This window comes from Pseudophryne corroboree, chromosome 1, assembly GCF_028390025.1.
Source record: "Pseudophryne corroboree isolate aPseCor3 chromosome 1, aPseCor3.hap2, whole genome shotgun sequence".
NCBI classification, from domain to species: Eukaryota; Metazoa; Chordata; class Amphibia; order Anura; family Myobatrachidae; genus Pseudophryne; species Pseudophryne corroboree.
This window is the reverse complement of record NC_086444.1, coordinates 755711236-755726748: the sequence shown is the minus strand read 5'-3', so window position 1 is coordinate 755726748 and position 15513 is coordinate 755711236. Positions and strand designations below refer to the sequence as shown.

The following is a 15513-nucleotide window of genomic DNA, read 5'->3' as shown; positions in this document are numbered from 1 at the left end:
GCCCCAGGCAAAAGTCCTGCTTGCCCGTGGCAAGAGCCGCTACTGAGTGCAATCTATAATCTCCCTGAAACTACTTTTCAAAAGTAGGCAAGTATGGAAGGCCCCTGCTATGGAGCCTCAGTTCCAGCCATCATACCGGCAGTAGGATCCCCATTGTTCTCCCACTTTGTGTCCAGCAGCAGCAGCAGCAGCTCACACTTCAGAAGCCACAGTAACAGCAGCAGCAGAGCACTAGGCCTGGTAGAGAGTGCCTCCCCGGAAACGCTGCAGTTCTGCCAGCCGCCTCCACGCTGTTATCCCTGTTGTTGTTGCTGCTGGCTGTGGTGACCGCACTCCTTTCTGTTTGACAGGTTCACATCACCCCGACATTGTGTGGAGGACTCCTCTATGTGTGGGAGCCCTGGGGCGCCCCCCCCCGCCAGGGCCGTCTTTTCGTATGGGCTCAATGGGCTCTTGCCCAAGGGCCCCAGGAGTATAAGGGCCCTAGACTGATAGCTGAGGGTCCCCTCTTTCCAGGGGTACCAGATTTTTGAAAATCGGCCCTGGGGAACTGGAGATATCTGACTTGAAAGCAGCGGTCCCCATCCAAGCCTGTTAATTGCTCTTCCCAGCCAGATATCTCCGGTTCTGTCTGACTTATAGTTTTTCTGAGGGTATACTCCAAAAGCTGGGACTCTTCCCTTTTGGTGGACACTGGCAGCTTGTCTCTACTATGCCCAGAACCAGAGATATCAGCCTTCCAGCAGCTGGTCCCTGCTCCAGCTCCACTCGCCTAATATGCAATTTTAGATTTTCGTTGGTGAATTGCTCTGGCTCCTGAACTCTGACCCCAAGTCCCTAGTACCATCTGAAAGGTGGGACTCTAGTTTTTTAGCCCATTCAAATCTAAGAAATATATTTTCAGGAACTTGAGATATCTGCAGACAAGCAAGCTACCCTCCCACCGTAAAATGATAAATATTAAACCCACTCCACTATCCACTCCTCCCCTGCATATTAAACAACCCCTACCACCCTGGAAGTCCTGTACCAGGACCCCTTCATTCAGCCCAATGCCCCCTTCTACAGATTAGTGTTCTCCCTCCCGCCCCATCTCCCACCATCTGTGCAGTAAAGGAGTAATTAGCAGAAATTACTGCTCCAAGTCCTACATGCTGAGCGGAAGATAGAACACCCCCTACCGCCCGCGGGACATCAAAGCTGCCACTGGAGGATGGGTAGGGGGCCCAGGGCATTGCTGTGCCCAGGGGCCTACACTGCTGTTAAGACGGCACTGCCCCCCGCCTCTTCCCCTCTGTTGATCCGGCCCTGTCTATGACTAGAAAGACACTGTACATATTGTTTGTCTATAAATAAAGTCATAATTTTTCACTTACCGGTGCCTTAAAAAATTTGCGGTCAGGCAAGCAGGTGAGGAAAACACTTTGCTTATTTCCCTGCAAAAGAGAACCGTAATTATTATCAGAGAAACTATATGTATTCTTACTGCTGAAAATTAGATCAACAAGTATTCTAAGTTCGGTTTATAACAGAGAGAGTTCTGAGGGCTTAAGGTCCTGGAATAATGAATGAAATAGACGTCTTCAGAGTTTTATTATTTGTACCTATTCCAGCCAATTGTCTTTTATTGCTGTTCAGACAAAATATTTCATCTAACTTATCTAAGTGGCAACAACTGTAAACAATGAAGAAATAAAAAAATAAGATTTTAAACCTACCGGTAAATCTTTTTCTCCTAGTCCGTAGAGGATGCTGGGGACTCCGTAAGGACCATGGGGTATAGACGGGCTCCGCAGGAGACATGGGCACTATAAAGAACTTTTAGTATGGGTGTGCACTGGCTCCTCCCTCTATGCCCCTCCTCCAGACCTCAGTTATACAACTGTGCCCAGAGGAGATGGACAATATGAGGAAAGGATTTTGTTAATCTAAGGGCAAGATTCATACCAGCCCACACCAAGCATACCATATAACCTGGAAACCTGCAACCAGTTAACAGTATGAACAAAAAACAGCATCAGTCAAAGACAGATTCCCACTGTAACATAACCCTTATGTAAGCAACAACTATATACAAGTCTTGCAGATTAAGTCCGCACTGGGACGGGTGCCCAGCTTCCTCTACGGACTAGGAGAAAAAGATTTACCGGTAGGTTTAAAATCTTATTTTCTCTTACGTCCTAGAGGATGCTGGGGACTCCGTAAGGACCATGGTGTTTATACCAAAGCTCCAAAATCGGGCGGGAGAGTGCGGATGACTCTGTAGCACTGATTGAGCAAACGCGAGGTCCTCATCAGCCAGGGTATCAAACTTGTAGAATTTAGCAAAAGTGTTTGAACCCGACCAAGTAGCTGCTCGGCATAACTGCAAAGCCGAGACGCCTCGGGCAGCCGCCCAAGAAGAACCCACCTTCCTAGTGGAATGGGCCTTTACCGAATTTGGCAACGGCAATCCAGCCGTAGAATAAGCCTGCTGAATCGTGTTACAGATCCAGCGAGCAATAGTCTGCTTTGACGCAGGCGCGCCAATCTTGTTGGCTGCATACAGGACAAACAGAGCCTCTGTTTTCCTAACCGTAGCCGTCCTGGCTACATAAACCTTTAGAGCCCTGACTACATCGAGGGACTACTAGTCCTCCAAGTCACTCGTAGCTACAGGCACCACAATAGGTTGGTTCATATGAAATGAAGACACCACCTTAGGCAAAAATTGAGGACGAGTCCTCAATTCTGCTCTATCCACATGAAAAATCAAGTAGGGGCTCTTGTGAGACAAACCCGCCAATTCTGACATCCGCCTTACCGAAGCCAAGGCCAATAACATGACCACCTTCCAGGTGAGAAATTTCAACTCAACAGTTTGAAGGGGTTCGAACCAGTGTGATTTAAGGAACTGTAACCCATGTTCAGGTCCCATGGTGCCACTGGGGGCATAAAAGGAGGCTGGATGTGCAGCACTCCCTTCACAAAAGTTTGGACTTCTGGGAGAGAAGCCAATTCCTTCTGAAAGAATATAGATAGGGACGAAATCTGTACCTTAATGGAGCCTAACTTCAGGCCCATATCCACTCCTGTCTGTAGGAAGTGGAGAAAACGGCCCAGATGGAAATCTTCCGTAGAAGCATTCTTGGTTTCACACCAAGAGACATACTTCCTCCAAATACGGTGATAATGTTTCGCGGTCACCTCCTTCCTAGCCTTTATTAGACTAGGTATGACCTCTTACGAAATACCTTTCCCAGCTAGGATCCGGCGTTCAAACGCCATGCCGTCAAACGCAACCGCAGTAAGTCTTGGAACACGCAGGGCCCCTGCTGCAACAGATCCACCCTGAGAGGAAGAGGCCAAGGATCTTCTGTGAGCATTTCCTGAAGATCTGAGTACAAGGCCCTTCGAGGCCAATCTGGAACAATGAGAATTGTCTGTACTCTTTTTTTGTCTTATGATCCTCAAAATCTTTGCTATGAGAGGAAGAGAAGGAAACACATAGACCGACTGAAACACCCATGCCTGAGGGTCCCAGGACCTGGCACAATATTGCCGAAGTTTCTTGTTGAGGCGTGACGCCATCATGTCCACCTGAGGAACTCCCCAGAGATCCGTCATCTCTGCAAAGACTTCTTGATGAAGTCCACACTCTCCCAGATAGAGATCGTGTCTGCTGAGGAAGTCTGCTTCCCAGTTGTCCACTCCCGGGAATGAAGACAGCTGACAGAGCGCTTACGTGACTTTCCGCCCAGCGAAGAATCCTAGTGGCTTCCGCCATCGTGACTCTGCTCCTTGTCCCACCTTGTCGGTTCACATGAGCCACGGCTGTGACATTGTCTGATTGAATCAGAACCGGTATCAGTATTTGCGAAGAAGACTCTCTGCTTGTCGAAGGCCGTTGTATATGGCCCTTAATTCCAGCACGTTGATGTGTAGACAGGACTCCTGGCTTGACCATAGTCCCTGAAAATTTCTTCCTTGGGTGACTGCTCCCCATCCTCGGAGGCTCGCGTCCGTGGTCACCAGAACCCAATTCTGAATGCCGAACCTACGACCCTCTAGAAGGTGAGCACTTTGCAGCCACCATAGTAGAGACACCCTGGCCCTGGGGGGCAGTGTTATTTTCTGATGTATTTCTAGATGGGACCCGGACCACTTGTCCAGAAGGTCCCACTGAAACGTCCTCGCATGTAACCTGCCGAAGGGAATGGCCTCGTAGGCGGCCACCATTTTTCCCAGAACTCGAGTGCATTGATGAACGGACACTCTTTTTGGCTTTAGCAGGTCTCTGACCATGTTCTGGAGGTCCTGGGCTTTTTCCAATGGGAGAAAAACCTTCTTTCGTTCCGTGTCCAGTATCATGCCTATGAACGATAGTCGAGTTGTTGGAACCAATTGCAACTTTGGCAGATTGAGAATCCAACCGTGCTGTTGGAGCACTCTCAGGGAGAGCGACACATTCTTCAGCAATCGATCTCTTGATCTCGCCTTTATCAGGAGATCGTCCAAGTATGAGATAATTGTGACTCCCTGCCTGTGCAGGATCACCATCATTTTCGCCATTACCTTGGTGAAAATCCTCGGGGCCGTGGAAAGCCCAAACGGCAACGTCTGAAACTGGTAACGACAATCCTGTACAGTGAATCTCAGGTACTCCTGATCAGGGCCGGCTCCAGGCCTACTAGCACCCTGAGCGAGAAAATATAGAAGCGCCCCCCCCCCCATGCGCGCGGCGAAGGCGCGCTCCTGGAAAAGTGGGTGTGGCCTCTTGAAAAGTGGGCGTGGTCTCGTAACTTCATATCATCAAACTATAAATATATATTTTCACACAATTAGCAGCCTTACACATAGCCACAGTAGTGTTCCTTACACACAATGTCTCCAGTATAGTGCCAGATACACATAATGTGCAGTGCCAGATAGACATGACATGCCCCCCAGCAGTGCCAGCTACACATGACATGCCCCCGCAGCAGTGCCAGCTACACATGACATGCCCCGCAGCAGTGCCAGCTACACATGACATGCCCCGCAGCAGTGCCAGCTACACATGATAGTGTTCACTTTTTAGGGCATGGTGCTGCTCACAGGGAGGGCACATTTTTAAGTTAGGAGGGCAAAATGATGTACATACTGCTTGTTGTTCCCATACCTATATGTCAAAGCAAGGACAGTGCGCGCCTAAGGCGCGCAGCAAAAATTAAGGGGAGTTACTTCGTGGGGAAGGTACGTGGCCACATAATAGTGGCAATTTGCATTACACCACACAGTAGTGCAGCTAATACACACTGCACCAGGTAGAACCTCCTATACACTTTGCGCCAGGCACAGCACTGAGACACATTGCACCAGGGAGAGCACTGAGACACATTGCCTAGCCACAGACGCCTAGCGGGAACACTACATGACATGCCCCCCAGCAGTGCCAGCTACACGTGACATGCCCCCCAGCAGTGCCAGCTACACGTGACATGCTCCCCAGCAGTGCCAGCTACACGTGACATGCCCCCCAGCAGTGCCAGCTACACGTGACATGCCCCCCAGCAGTGCCAGCTACATAAATGGCCACACAGTGCCAGATATGCACCCACAGTTCAGATACATAATGCCCCCACAGTGCAGATATGCCCCCCACAGTGCCAGATACATAAATGCCCCCACAGTGCCAGATATACAAATGCCCACACCGTGCCAGATATGTCCCCACAGTGCCAGATATAAAAATGCCCCCACAGTGCCAGATATGTCCCCACAGTGCCAGATATAAAAATGCCCCCCACAGTGCCAGATATAAAAATGCCCCCACAGTGCCAGATATGCCCCCACAGGGCCATATACATAAATGCCCCCAGTGCCAGATACATAAATGCCCACATTGCCAGATGCATAAATGCCCCCAGTGCCAGATGCATAAATGCCCACACAGTGCCAGATACATTATTGCCCCCCACAGTGTCAGATACATTAATGCCCCCCACAGTGTCAGATACATTAATGCCCCCAGTGCCAGATATGCCCCCCCAGTGCCAGATATTCCCCCACAGTGCCAGATATGCCCCCACAGTGCCAGATACCTTAATGCCCCCAGTGCCAGATATGCCCCCACAGTGAGAGATACCTTAATGCCCCCAGTGCCAGATATGCCCCCACAGTGCCAGATACATTAAATGCCCCCAGTGCCAGATATGCCCCCACAGTGCCAGATAAATAAATGCCCCCCACAGTGCCAGATAAATAAATGCCCCCCACAGTGCCAGATAAATAAATGCCCCCCACAGTGCCAGATAAATAAGTGCCCCCACAGTGCAGATATACCCCCACAGTGCCAGATACATAAATGCCCCCACAGTGCCGATATGCCCCCACAGTGCCAGATACAGAAATGCCCCCCACAGCGCAGATATGCCCCCACAGTGCCAGAAATGCCCCCACAGTGCCAGATACATTAATGCCCCCTCACAGTGCACAGATAAATGCCACCCCCGCGCAGTGCCAGATAAATGAATGCCCCCCACAGTGCCAGATAAATGAATGCCCCCCACAGTGCCAGATAAATGCCCCCCACAGTGCCACATATGCCCCCAGTACCTGCTGTGCCGAGGGAGGGGGAGTGCTGCTGGTAGTGCTGCTGTGCGCGCCGCTGTCTGTGCGCGCTGTGCGGCGCCGGTGTCTGACATCAGACGCCGGCGCCGCACAGCGCACACAGCGGCGGCGCACACAGCGGGAGCCGGGAGGACAGCAGGGGAGATCAGGGCCGGCTCCAGGCTCCGACATGGCGGCGCCAGCGCGCGGCGCCCTTTAAGGATGGCGCCCTGCGCAGCCGCTCGAGTCGAACATGCCCCGAGCCGGCCCTGCTCCTGATGAGAGGGATATATGGGGACATGACGGTAAGCATCCTTTATGTCTAGCGACGCCATAAAATCCCCCCCCCCCCCCGTCCAGGCTGGATATTACAGCTCGGAGCGATTCCATCTTGAATTTGAATCTTTTCAAGTACAGGCTTAGGGATTTTAGATATAAAATGGGCCTGACCGAACCATCCGGCTTCGGGACCACAAACAGGGTTGAATAATATCCTTTTCCCTGTTGGACCAGGGGAACCCTGACAATCACTTGCTGTTGACACAGCGTTTGAATTGCAGATAACACTACTTCCCTCTCTGGGGAAGAAGTTGGTAAGGCCAACTTAAAAAACCGGCGCGGGGGCACCTCCTCGAATTCCAGCTTGTAGCCCTGGGAAACAATTTCCATCGCCCAAGGATCCACGTCTGACTGAACCCAGACTTGGCTGAAGAGTCGAAGGCGTGCCCCCCACCGGTGTGGACTCCCGTAGGGGAGCCCCAGCGTCATGCGGTGGACTTAGTAGAAGCCGGGGAGGACTTCTGCTCCTGGGAACCAGCCGAAGCAGGTGTTCTTTTCCCTCTACCCTTACCTCTGGCAAGGAAGGAGGAGCCCCGACCTCTTCTGGACTTATGCGACTGAAAGGACTGCATCTGATACTGTGGAGTTTTCTTTTGCTGTTGGGTAACAAAAGGTATAAAAGGTAGATTTACCCGCGGTAGCTGTGGAAACCAGGTCCGCGAGACCGTCCCCAAACAACACGTCACCCTTGTAAGGTAAAACCTCCATATGCTTTTTTTTTTTTTTTTTTTTTTTTTTTTGAGTCCGCATCACCCGTCCATTGGCGGGTCCATAAGGATCGTCTCGCAGAAATAGCCATGGCATTGGCTCTGGAACACAGCAATCCAATGTCTCTTTGAGCGTCTCTCATATATAAGACTGCGTCCTTAATATGGGCTAAAGTTAACAAAATGGTATCCCTATCTAGGGTATCAAGGTCAGCTGACAGGGTATCTGTCCAAGCTGCAACTGCGCTACATACCCATGCCGACGCAATTGCTGGTCTGAGCAAGTACCAGTATGTGTATAGATAGACATTAATGTAGACTCCTGCCTGCGGTCCGCAGGATCCTTGAGGGCCGCAGTGTCAGGAGACGGCAGCGCCACCTTCTTGAACAGGTGTGTTAAAACCTTGTCCACGCTGGGAGAGGATTCCCAACGTACCCTGTCCTACATAGGGAAAGGGTATGCCATAAGAACTCTTTTAGGAATCTGCAGTTTCTTATCTGGAGATTCCCAAGCTTTTTCAAATAACTCGTTAAGTTCATGAGATGGGGGAAAGTTTACTACCTGCTTCTTTCCCTAAAACATGTGTACCCTCGTGTCGGGAACAGAGGGTTCCTCAGTGATATGCAAAACATCCTTTATTGCAATAATCATACACTGAATACTTTTTGTCACCCTAGGGTGCAATCTTGCTTCCTCATTGTCGACACTGGAGTCAGAGTCCGTGTCGGTACCTGTGTCTACTATTTGTGACAAAGGACGTTTCTGAGACCCCGAAGGGCCCTGTGAGTCGGTCCAATCCGTGGATTGAACCCCTGTTGTCTCCCTGCACTCCGCTTTGTCCAGTCTCTTATGTAATAATACAAAGCCACAATACCCTGGCGCTGTGATTGATTACAGATGGATGCAGCAATCCCAAAAGGGTTTTTGGTTTTAACCCTTAATGCAAAAGACTACAAAAAACAAAAGGCTGGGACTGCGCAAATCAATCAATTGTGCCCCCCTCCTCTTTTTCAGCCCTCTGATCCGTGTTCAGCAGGGGAGAGTCCGGGGAGCCAGCGTCTCTGCAGCTTCTGTGGAGAAAATGGCACTGGTTAGTGCTGAGGGATCAAGCTCCGCCCCCTCCAGCAGCGGGCTTCGGTCCCGCTCTGATTATCAAAAAATGGCAGGGGTTAATTTACTGCCTCCGCAGCCTAATGAACTCTATTATGCCAGCCTTGAGGTTTATTGCTGCCCAGGGCGCCCCCCCTGCGCCCTGCACCCATCTGTGCCTGCTCTGTGTGTGTTGTGTGGGAGCAATGGCGCGCAGCATTACCGCTGCACGCTTACCTCAGTGAAGATCAGAAGTCTTCTGCTGCCTTGAAGTCTTCTTTTCTTCTCATACTCACCCGGCTTCTATCTTCCGGCTCTGCAAGGAGGACGGCGGCGCGGCTCTGGGACGAACTGCAGGGTGAGACCTGCGTTCCGACTCCCTCTGGAGCTAATGGTGTCCAGTAGCCTTAGAAGCAGAGCCTATCATTTAAGTAGGTCTGCTTCTCTCTCCTCAGTCCCACGATGCAGGGAGCCTGTTGCCAGCAGTGCTCCCTGAAAATAAAAAACCTAACAAAATTCTTTAAACAGAGAAACTTAGGAGAGCTCCTCTGTAATGCACCCTATCTCCTCTGGGCACAAGTTCTAACTGAGGTCTGAAGGAGGGGCATAGAGGGAGGAGCCAGTGCACACCCATACTTAAAGTTCTTTATAGTGCCCATGTCTCCTGCGGAGCCCGTCTAAACCCCATGGTCCTTACGGAGTCCCCAGCATCCTCTAGGACGTAAGAGAAAGAGAATATAATAACGTAACTAGATGTTTGGCAAAATAGATATTTTCATTAAAGTTATTATTATTATCATCATTGTTATTGCTATCATCTTTTATTTTTAAGGCACTACAATGGGTAAGCAGTGCCGTACAATGTATACAAGAAAACAGTAACGGGGTATCAGGGCATACATACAATATGCAATGGAAGATCATAGCATATAAGTACATATCAAAAATAGCTACCAACACACCACAGACTGGGCAAGGTCGGTTGCAGGGACAGGGGAAGGGAAATTCACTGAAGCTACCAGGAGCATGCAGAAGCAAGTCATTTCAATGCTCAGTCATCCTGTACCCCATAGTCAGATTAAGGGGGGATGCAGGGCACACTGTACCCCAGGCCCCCCTTTGTTTGAGGAATGGGAGTATCTATAATGCGTGGAAGGTGCGTGCACACGGGCCCTCTTCTCTCTTGAACTGGATGGAGGGTGAACGGAGAAGGATATATAGGGAGGAATTCAATTCAGCCCCCGACGCCAGCACTTATTGGCCATTTTTTCTCAGGAATTGCTGAAGTCCCAAAACAAAATCCTCGATAAGTGCTGTTTTTTCGGGGCCATGCATCCAATTTTAAGATTTCTGCATGTATTTTTATGGGTGAGTACATGGATATGTGGCCAAGATAGCCATGTCCGCAGGGGCATTAAACTTTTTGCTTTGCAGGGTAAGACACAAAAGGTGGAGGAGATACAATTAAGATCATATGCCTGTTGTATGAAACGGTGCGTGGCTTTATTCTTTCCACTTAAGAATATAAATATTTCACTAGACTAGGCCTCCTCCTATAGTACACAGCTTCATTTTTGCCAAAAGCGCATTGCTAGGTGTACTTTGACAACTATAATAGTCATTCTGTATTATAAGAAATAACATATCCCTTACAGTAATAAAAGTCATCAGAGGACACGTCACAATGAAATAATCCCTGACTAAACCTTTGTGCAGAGCAGCCGCACAAAAAATTACATTTTTCACTTTACTATTGTCTCAGTACTATTCTCAACATCTTTGCGTTAGAAGTTTGAATGCTCCTTGTATGAGCCCATCAGCAGCAGTGACATCCGACTGAAGTTAATCAGGGGAAAGTGGAGAAGTGCCAGCCAGTCGGGACAGCAGGGGACAGCCAGGGTATTCCAGAAAAGCAGGGAGCGGAGGGAACACCTCTTCCCTGCTGTTCTCCATTTTTTTTCTGCAGGTAAGATGCTTAATGCCATCGCTTCTCTCATCAATATAAATACCATTCTAGCACAAACCCCACTGAGGGCCATATGCAATTGCGGTCGAATTGCCGCAAATGTCGAAAAATGGGGCATTTGACACAAAAAAATGATTCAACAATGCAATACAGTATTTTTCGACAAAAAAACGGCAGTTTCAGATTCGACTTTTTGCAATTCGACAGTTGTCAAATTCGACATGTCTGCAATGGTAAAAATGCGGCTTTTCTACAAAAGTATATTCAATTGAAGAATGTCGATTCGACAACAGTGCTTTGACAGTCATTTCGTCAATTTCAGTCCGCCTCATTTTGCTGGCGGGATCTAATAAAAAATTTTAAAAACATATTTGCGTCAGCGGTTGAGGTTACTCGCGGTCAACCGCTGACCGCAAAGTTCCCACCATTGAATACAATGGAGCGTCATAGTGCTATGCGCCGCCTGACAGCTCAGACGCGCACAGCCAATCAGGAGAGTGCCACGACGTGGCGCTCACTGATTGGCTCAAGGGACCCTCTTTGACAGGAGTCACGGGGGGTCTCAGCAGTCGAGGAAAGGGGTCCCATGTGTAAACATGGGACCCCTTTCAGTGAGTGGATCGGGTTTTGGTTTTATTATTTTGCCAAGTACGTGGATTACAAACTAAGAAGAGGACCGATCTACACTGGATTGTTGTGAGTATAATTTTATTTACAGGTACCCCGTGGATTCTACGTGGAGAAGGGGACCGAGCCTTCGTGTCAACATAGGTAAGTATGTGTGTGTCGGTGTGCATGTATGTAATAAAGTTTTACTATCACGGTGTGTGTACTGTTTTTATTTGGGTATTTTTTTTGCAGTAGAACTACAGGTACCAGCGGCCCCATTCCCCCCCCCCGCATGCTGGTACTTGTGGTTCTCCAAGTACCAGCTTGCGGGGGAAGCTTGCTGGGACTTGTAGTTCTGCTACAGAAGACAATATTCTTTATTTTGTCACATGGCTATCAGCCTCCCATCCGCCGCCCTTGGATTGGGGGGGGGGGGGGGGGGGGAGACAGCCTCGGGCTTCACCCCTGGCCCTTGGGTGGCTGGAGGTGGTCCCCACTCCTCCAGGGTACCCCAGCCAGGGGTGACTAGTTGGGGATTTAATGCCACGGTCGCAGGGACCAGTATTAAAGTGTCCCCTGGCTGTGACTATCTCTCCAGCTAGTGGAGCCCGGTGCTGGTGTGAAAAATACGGGGGACCCTTACATCTTTTGTCCCCCGTATTTTTTGCACCAGGACCGGACGCAGAGCCCGGTGCTGGTTGTTAAAATGCGGGGGATCCCCTGTCAATTTTTTCCCCGTATTTTTACAACCAGGACCGGCTCAAAGAGCCCGAGGCTGGTTATGCTTAGGAGGTGGGACCCCACGCATTTTTTTTTCCAGGGGTTTTTTTTTTTTTTTTTGAAATTCTTTATTTATACGTGGTCAGATACATAAAGAGGGCATTCTAGGAATACAAGGGACAGATGGCCAACATAGCCAGTGTCCAAAATGGACCACAATTTTTCAAATGAGTAACAGGGTTAGTTGGTGTGGGAAAAACAGTCAAGTTCAAACATGGGGATCAGGGGGGGGGGGGGGAGAGGAGAAGAGAAACAGGGGGGGGGGGGGAATAACCACATTTGTAACCGTACATAATATAAGTCTTAAGAGCAGCAAGATCATAACAGGGGGGGGGGGGGGAACGGAGGAGAGACAAAGACAGAGAGGGTAATAGGGGGAAGAGATAATTGAGAAGGTTAAGAGATGAGATGAGGAGGGATATCAGGGGGAGAAGGGAGTGGGTGCCCATGGGTCTACGGGAGGGGCGGGAGCGGGTGGAGGGAGCCAGCTAACCACGTTCAGCGGTGAGCCAGGGAGCCCAGACCTGCTCGAAGACGTGGCCCCGGTCGTGGAGGTAATAGGTTATCTTTTCCATTGAGGCGATGTGCCAGATTTTAGCTTTGAGGGATAGTAGGGAGGGTGGTAAGGGGTTCTTCCAGTTGAGGGCGATCAGTGATTTAGCTGCGGCCAGAATGTGTGAGGTTAGCTTTTGGGAGAATTTATTGAGGTGTGGGGGGGGAAGACACAGTAAGGAGACCCAAGGGTCCTTCATTACAGGGGGTTCTAGAAGTGAGTTGAGGAGGGAGTGGACCAGATCCCAGAAGGGGACGATAACCGGGCAGGTCCACCATATGTGGAGCATAGTACCTCTATCCCCACAGTTCCTCCAGCAGGCTGAAGAGGAGGACGGGAAAAATTTGTTAAGACGGTCGGGGGTATAGTACCAGCGGTAATAAACTTTGTAGGCCGTTTCCTTAAAGGCGGTGGCAATAGAGCTTTTAGCAATGCCTAGTCTCATGTCCTCCCAATCCTGAGTTTCAGGTGGGGGGCCCGAGGTCCCGTTCCCATGCAACTTCATGGGGCCGGGATAGGGGCAGGGAAAAATCCAGTAGGAGAGAGTAAAGTTGGGAGATTATGCCTTTGGAGGAATGAGAGTTGACACATAGGGATTCAAAGGGAGTAAGGGCACGGAGTAAGGCGGTGGAAGGGAGGGAAGTTAAAAAGTGGCGTATTTGTAAGAATTGAAAGGGATTGAGTGGTTGTGAGGGGATTTTCTGCTGGAGGTCCGGGAGGGACAGCCATTGGCCTCGGTCGGCAAAGTCAATTGGGAATTTAAGGCCTAGGGTTATCCACGTCCGGGATCTCGTAGCTGAGAGTCCGGAGGGAAACATGGGGTTCTGCCAGATGGGGGTTAAGGGTGAGGGTGTGGTGGTGAGACCCCACTTCAGAGAGAGGGTGTCCCAGGTTTTGAGGTTGAATTTGATGGTGGGAAGAAGTTTAGAGGTTGGGGGTCGAGAGGCGGAGGGGAGTCCCCATAGGGGGGTCAGATCTGGGATGCCAATGAAGGCTGCTTCGATGTCCAGCCAGGAAACCGATCCTGGAGGAGCGTAGGAAGTGACAATGTGGGATAAGTGGGAGGCGAGGTAGTATAATTTGACATCGGGAAGTCCTCTGCCTCCCATGGAGGTTGCTCTTTTCAGAGTGTTGGCAGCAATGCGGGGAGGTCTGTGGTTCCAAATAAAGCGTATAAGGGCTCGTTGGATATTGCGGAGGAAGGGAGCCGGGACCGCCACAGGGAGAGTCTGGAAAAGGTAGAGCCATTTGGGGATTATGGTCATTTTAACTGCTATGATCCTGCCCAGCCACGAGATGAAGAGACTGTTCCAAGAGGTCAGGTCGGCTAGTGTGTTGGTAAGAAGGGGTGGGAAGTTTTCCCGGAAGAGGGAGTCGTAGCGCGGGGTTAGGTATATCCCTAGGTATTTTATCTTTGTGGGGTGCCATTTGAGTTTAAAATTGGTGCGAAGGGACTCAGCCTGGTGTTGGGGGATATGTAGCATCATGGCCTCAGATTTGGAGTAGTTGATCTTGTAGCCTGAAATAAGGCTATAGGCTTGTAGAACCGAAAATAGGTTTGGGAGTGAAATAAGGGGCTGAGTGAGGGAGAGTAGGATGTCATCTGCGAAGAGGGAGATTTTGGGATCTGTGGGGCCTACCTTTATTCCGTGTATATCCGGATGTGCTCTAATTTGGGAGGCAAGGGGTTCTATAATAAGGGCAAATATTAGGGGGGAGAGGGGGCAGCCCTGACGTGTGCCATTGGAAATGCTAAGTGGGGCGGATGGGGTACCATTGATAAGGACGGTGGCAGAGGGGGTGGAATATAATGCTAGGATGCTAGTGAGGAAGCCACCGGACAGGCCATAGGCCTCCAAGGTGGGTTTCAAGAAGTCCCAGGAGATCCGGTCAAATGCTTTTTCGGCATCTAAGGAAAGCATGATAGTGGGGCATCTCCTGGAGTTAGAGATATGTATAAGGTCAATGGCACGTCTGGTGTTGTCTCTTGCCTGGCGGCCCGGGATAAAGCCTACTTGGTCGTAGTGGACAAGGGAAGGGAGGTATGGGTTAAGACGGTTGGCCAGGATCTTAGCAAAGATTTTCAAGTCTAGGTTCAGGAGAGATATGGGGCGATAGCTTGCGCAATTAAGGGGGTCCTTGCCTTCCTTGGGGATCACCACAATTCTAGCCTCTAGCATCTCAGGGGGAAAAGGGTCGCCTTGGACAATCCCATTGAAGAGAGAGTGTAGGTGGGGGGAGAGAAGGGCAGAGAATTTCTTGTAGTAGAGAGCGGTGAACCCATCTGGGCCCGGAGATTTGCCTATTTTTTGCATGAGTATAGTCTGGGTGATTTCTTCCACCGTAATCTCACCGTTGAGAAGGTCCAAGGCGTCCGGGGGTAGTCTGGGTAGTTTAGAAGCAGAGAGAAAGTGGGAGATAAGGTCGGATCGAGGTTGGGGGGAAGAGCCCGGTGGAGGGGGCGGAAGGTTGTATAGGTCGGTGTAGTAGGATTGGAAGGCGGCTCTAATGGCTGTGGGATCCTGAATGATTTGGTTGAGAGAGTTTCTGATAGTGACAATGTTGGTTTTGGCTCTTGTGGAGCGGAGTCGGGCCGCCAGGATCTTGTCCGCCTTGTCACCCTTCTCATAAAGAGACTGGCGAAGCCACTTAAGACGCTTGGCCACCCGTGTAGTAAGAAGATCGAGTTCCGCTTTAATGGTGCGAAGTTCGGACAAGACCGCCTGGTCGGGAGACGCCTTGTGTTGGGTCTCAAGTGCATGGAGTTTAATGGAGAGCCTGTTGTATTGGGAAAGGGATTGCTTTTTAGCTTTTGAGGCTAGGCTGATGAGGTGTCCTCGAAGGACAGCCTTGTGCGCCAACCAGAGGGTGGGTCTAGAAATATCGGGGGAGTCATTTA

General features: G+C 50.2%; 1 protein-coding gene across 2 annotated transcripts in view; it reads right to left on the bottom strand.

Moving 5' to 3' along the window:
* The window catches only part of LOC134909808 (probable E3 ubiquitin-protein ligase HERC6), a 244695-nt gene that overhangs the window by 165844 nt on the left and 63338 nt on the right, over nt 1-15513 (bottom strand). For both annotated transcript variants that reach the window (XM_063917080.1, XM_063917088.1), the window contains exon 10: nt 1377-1436. In XM_063917080.1, coding sequence (XP_063773150.1) covers nt 1377-1436 — 60 coding nt within the window. The remainder of the gene's footprint in view (nt 1-1376; nt 1437-15513) is intronic.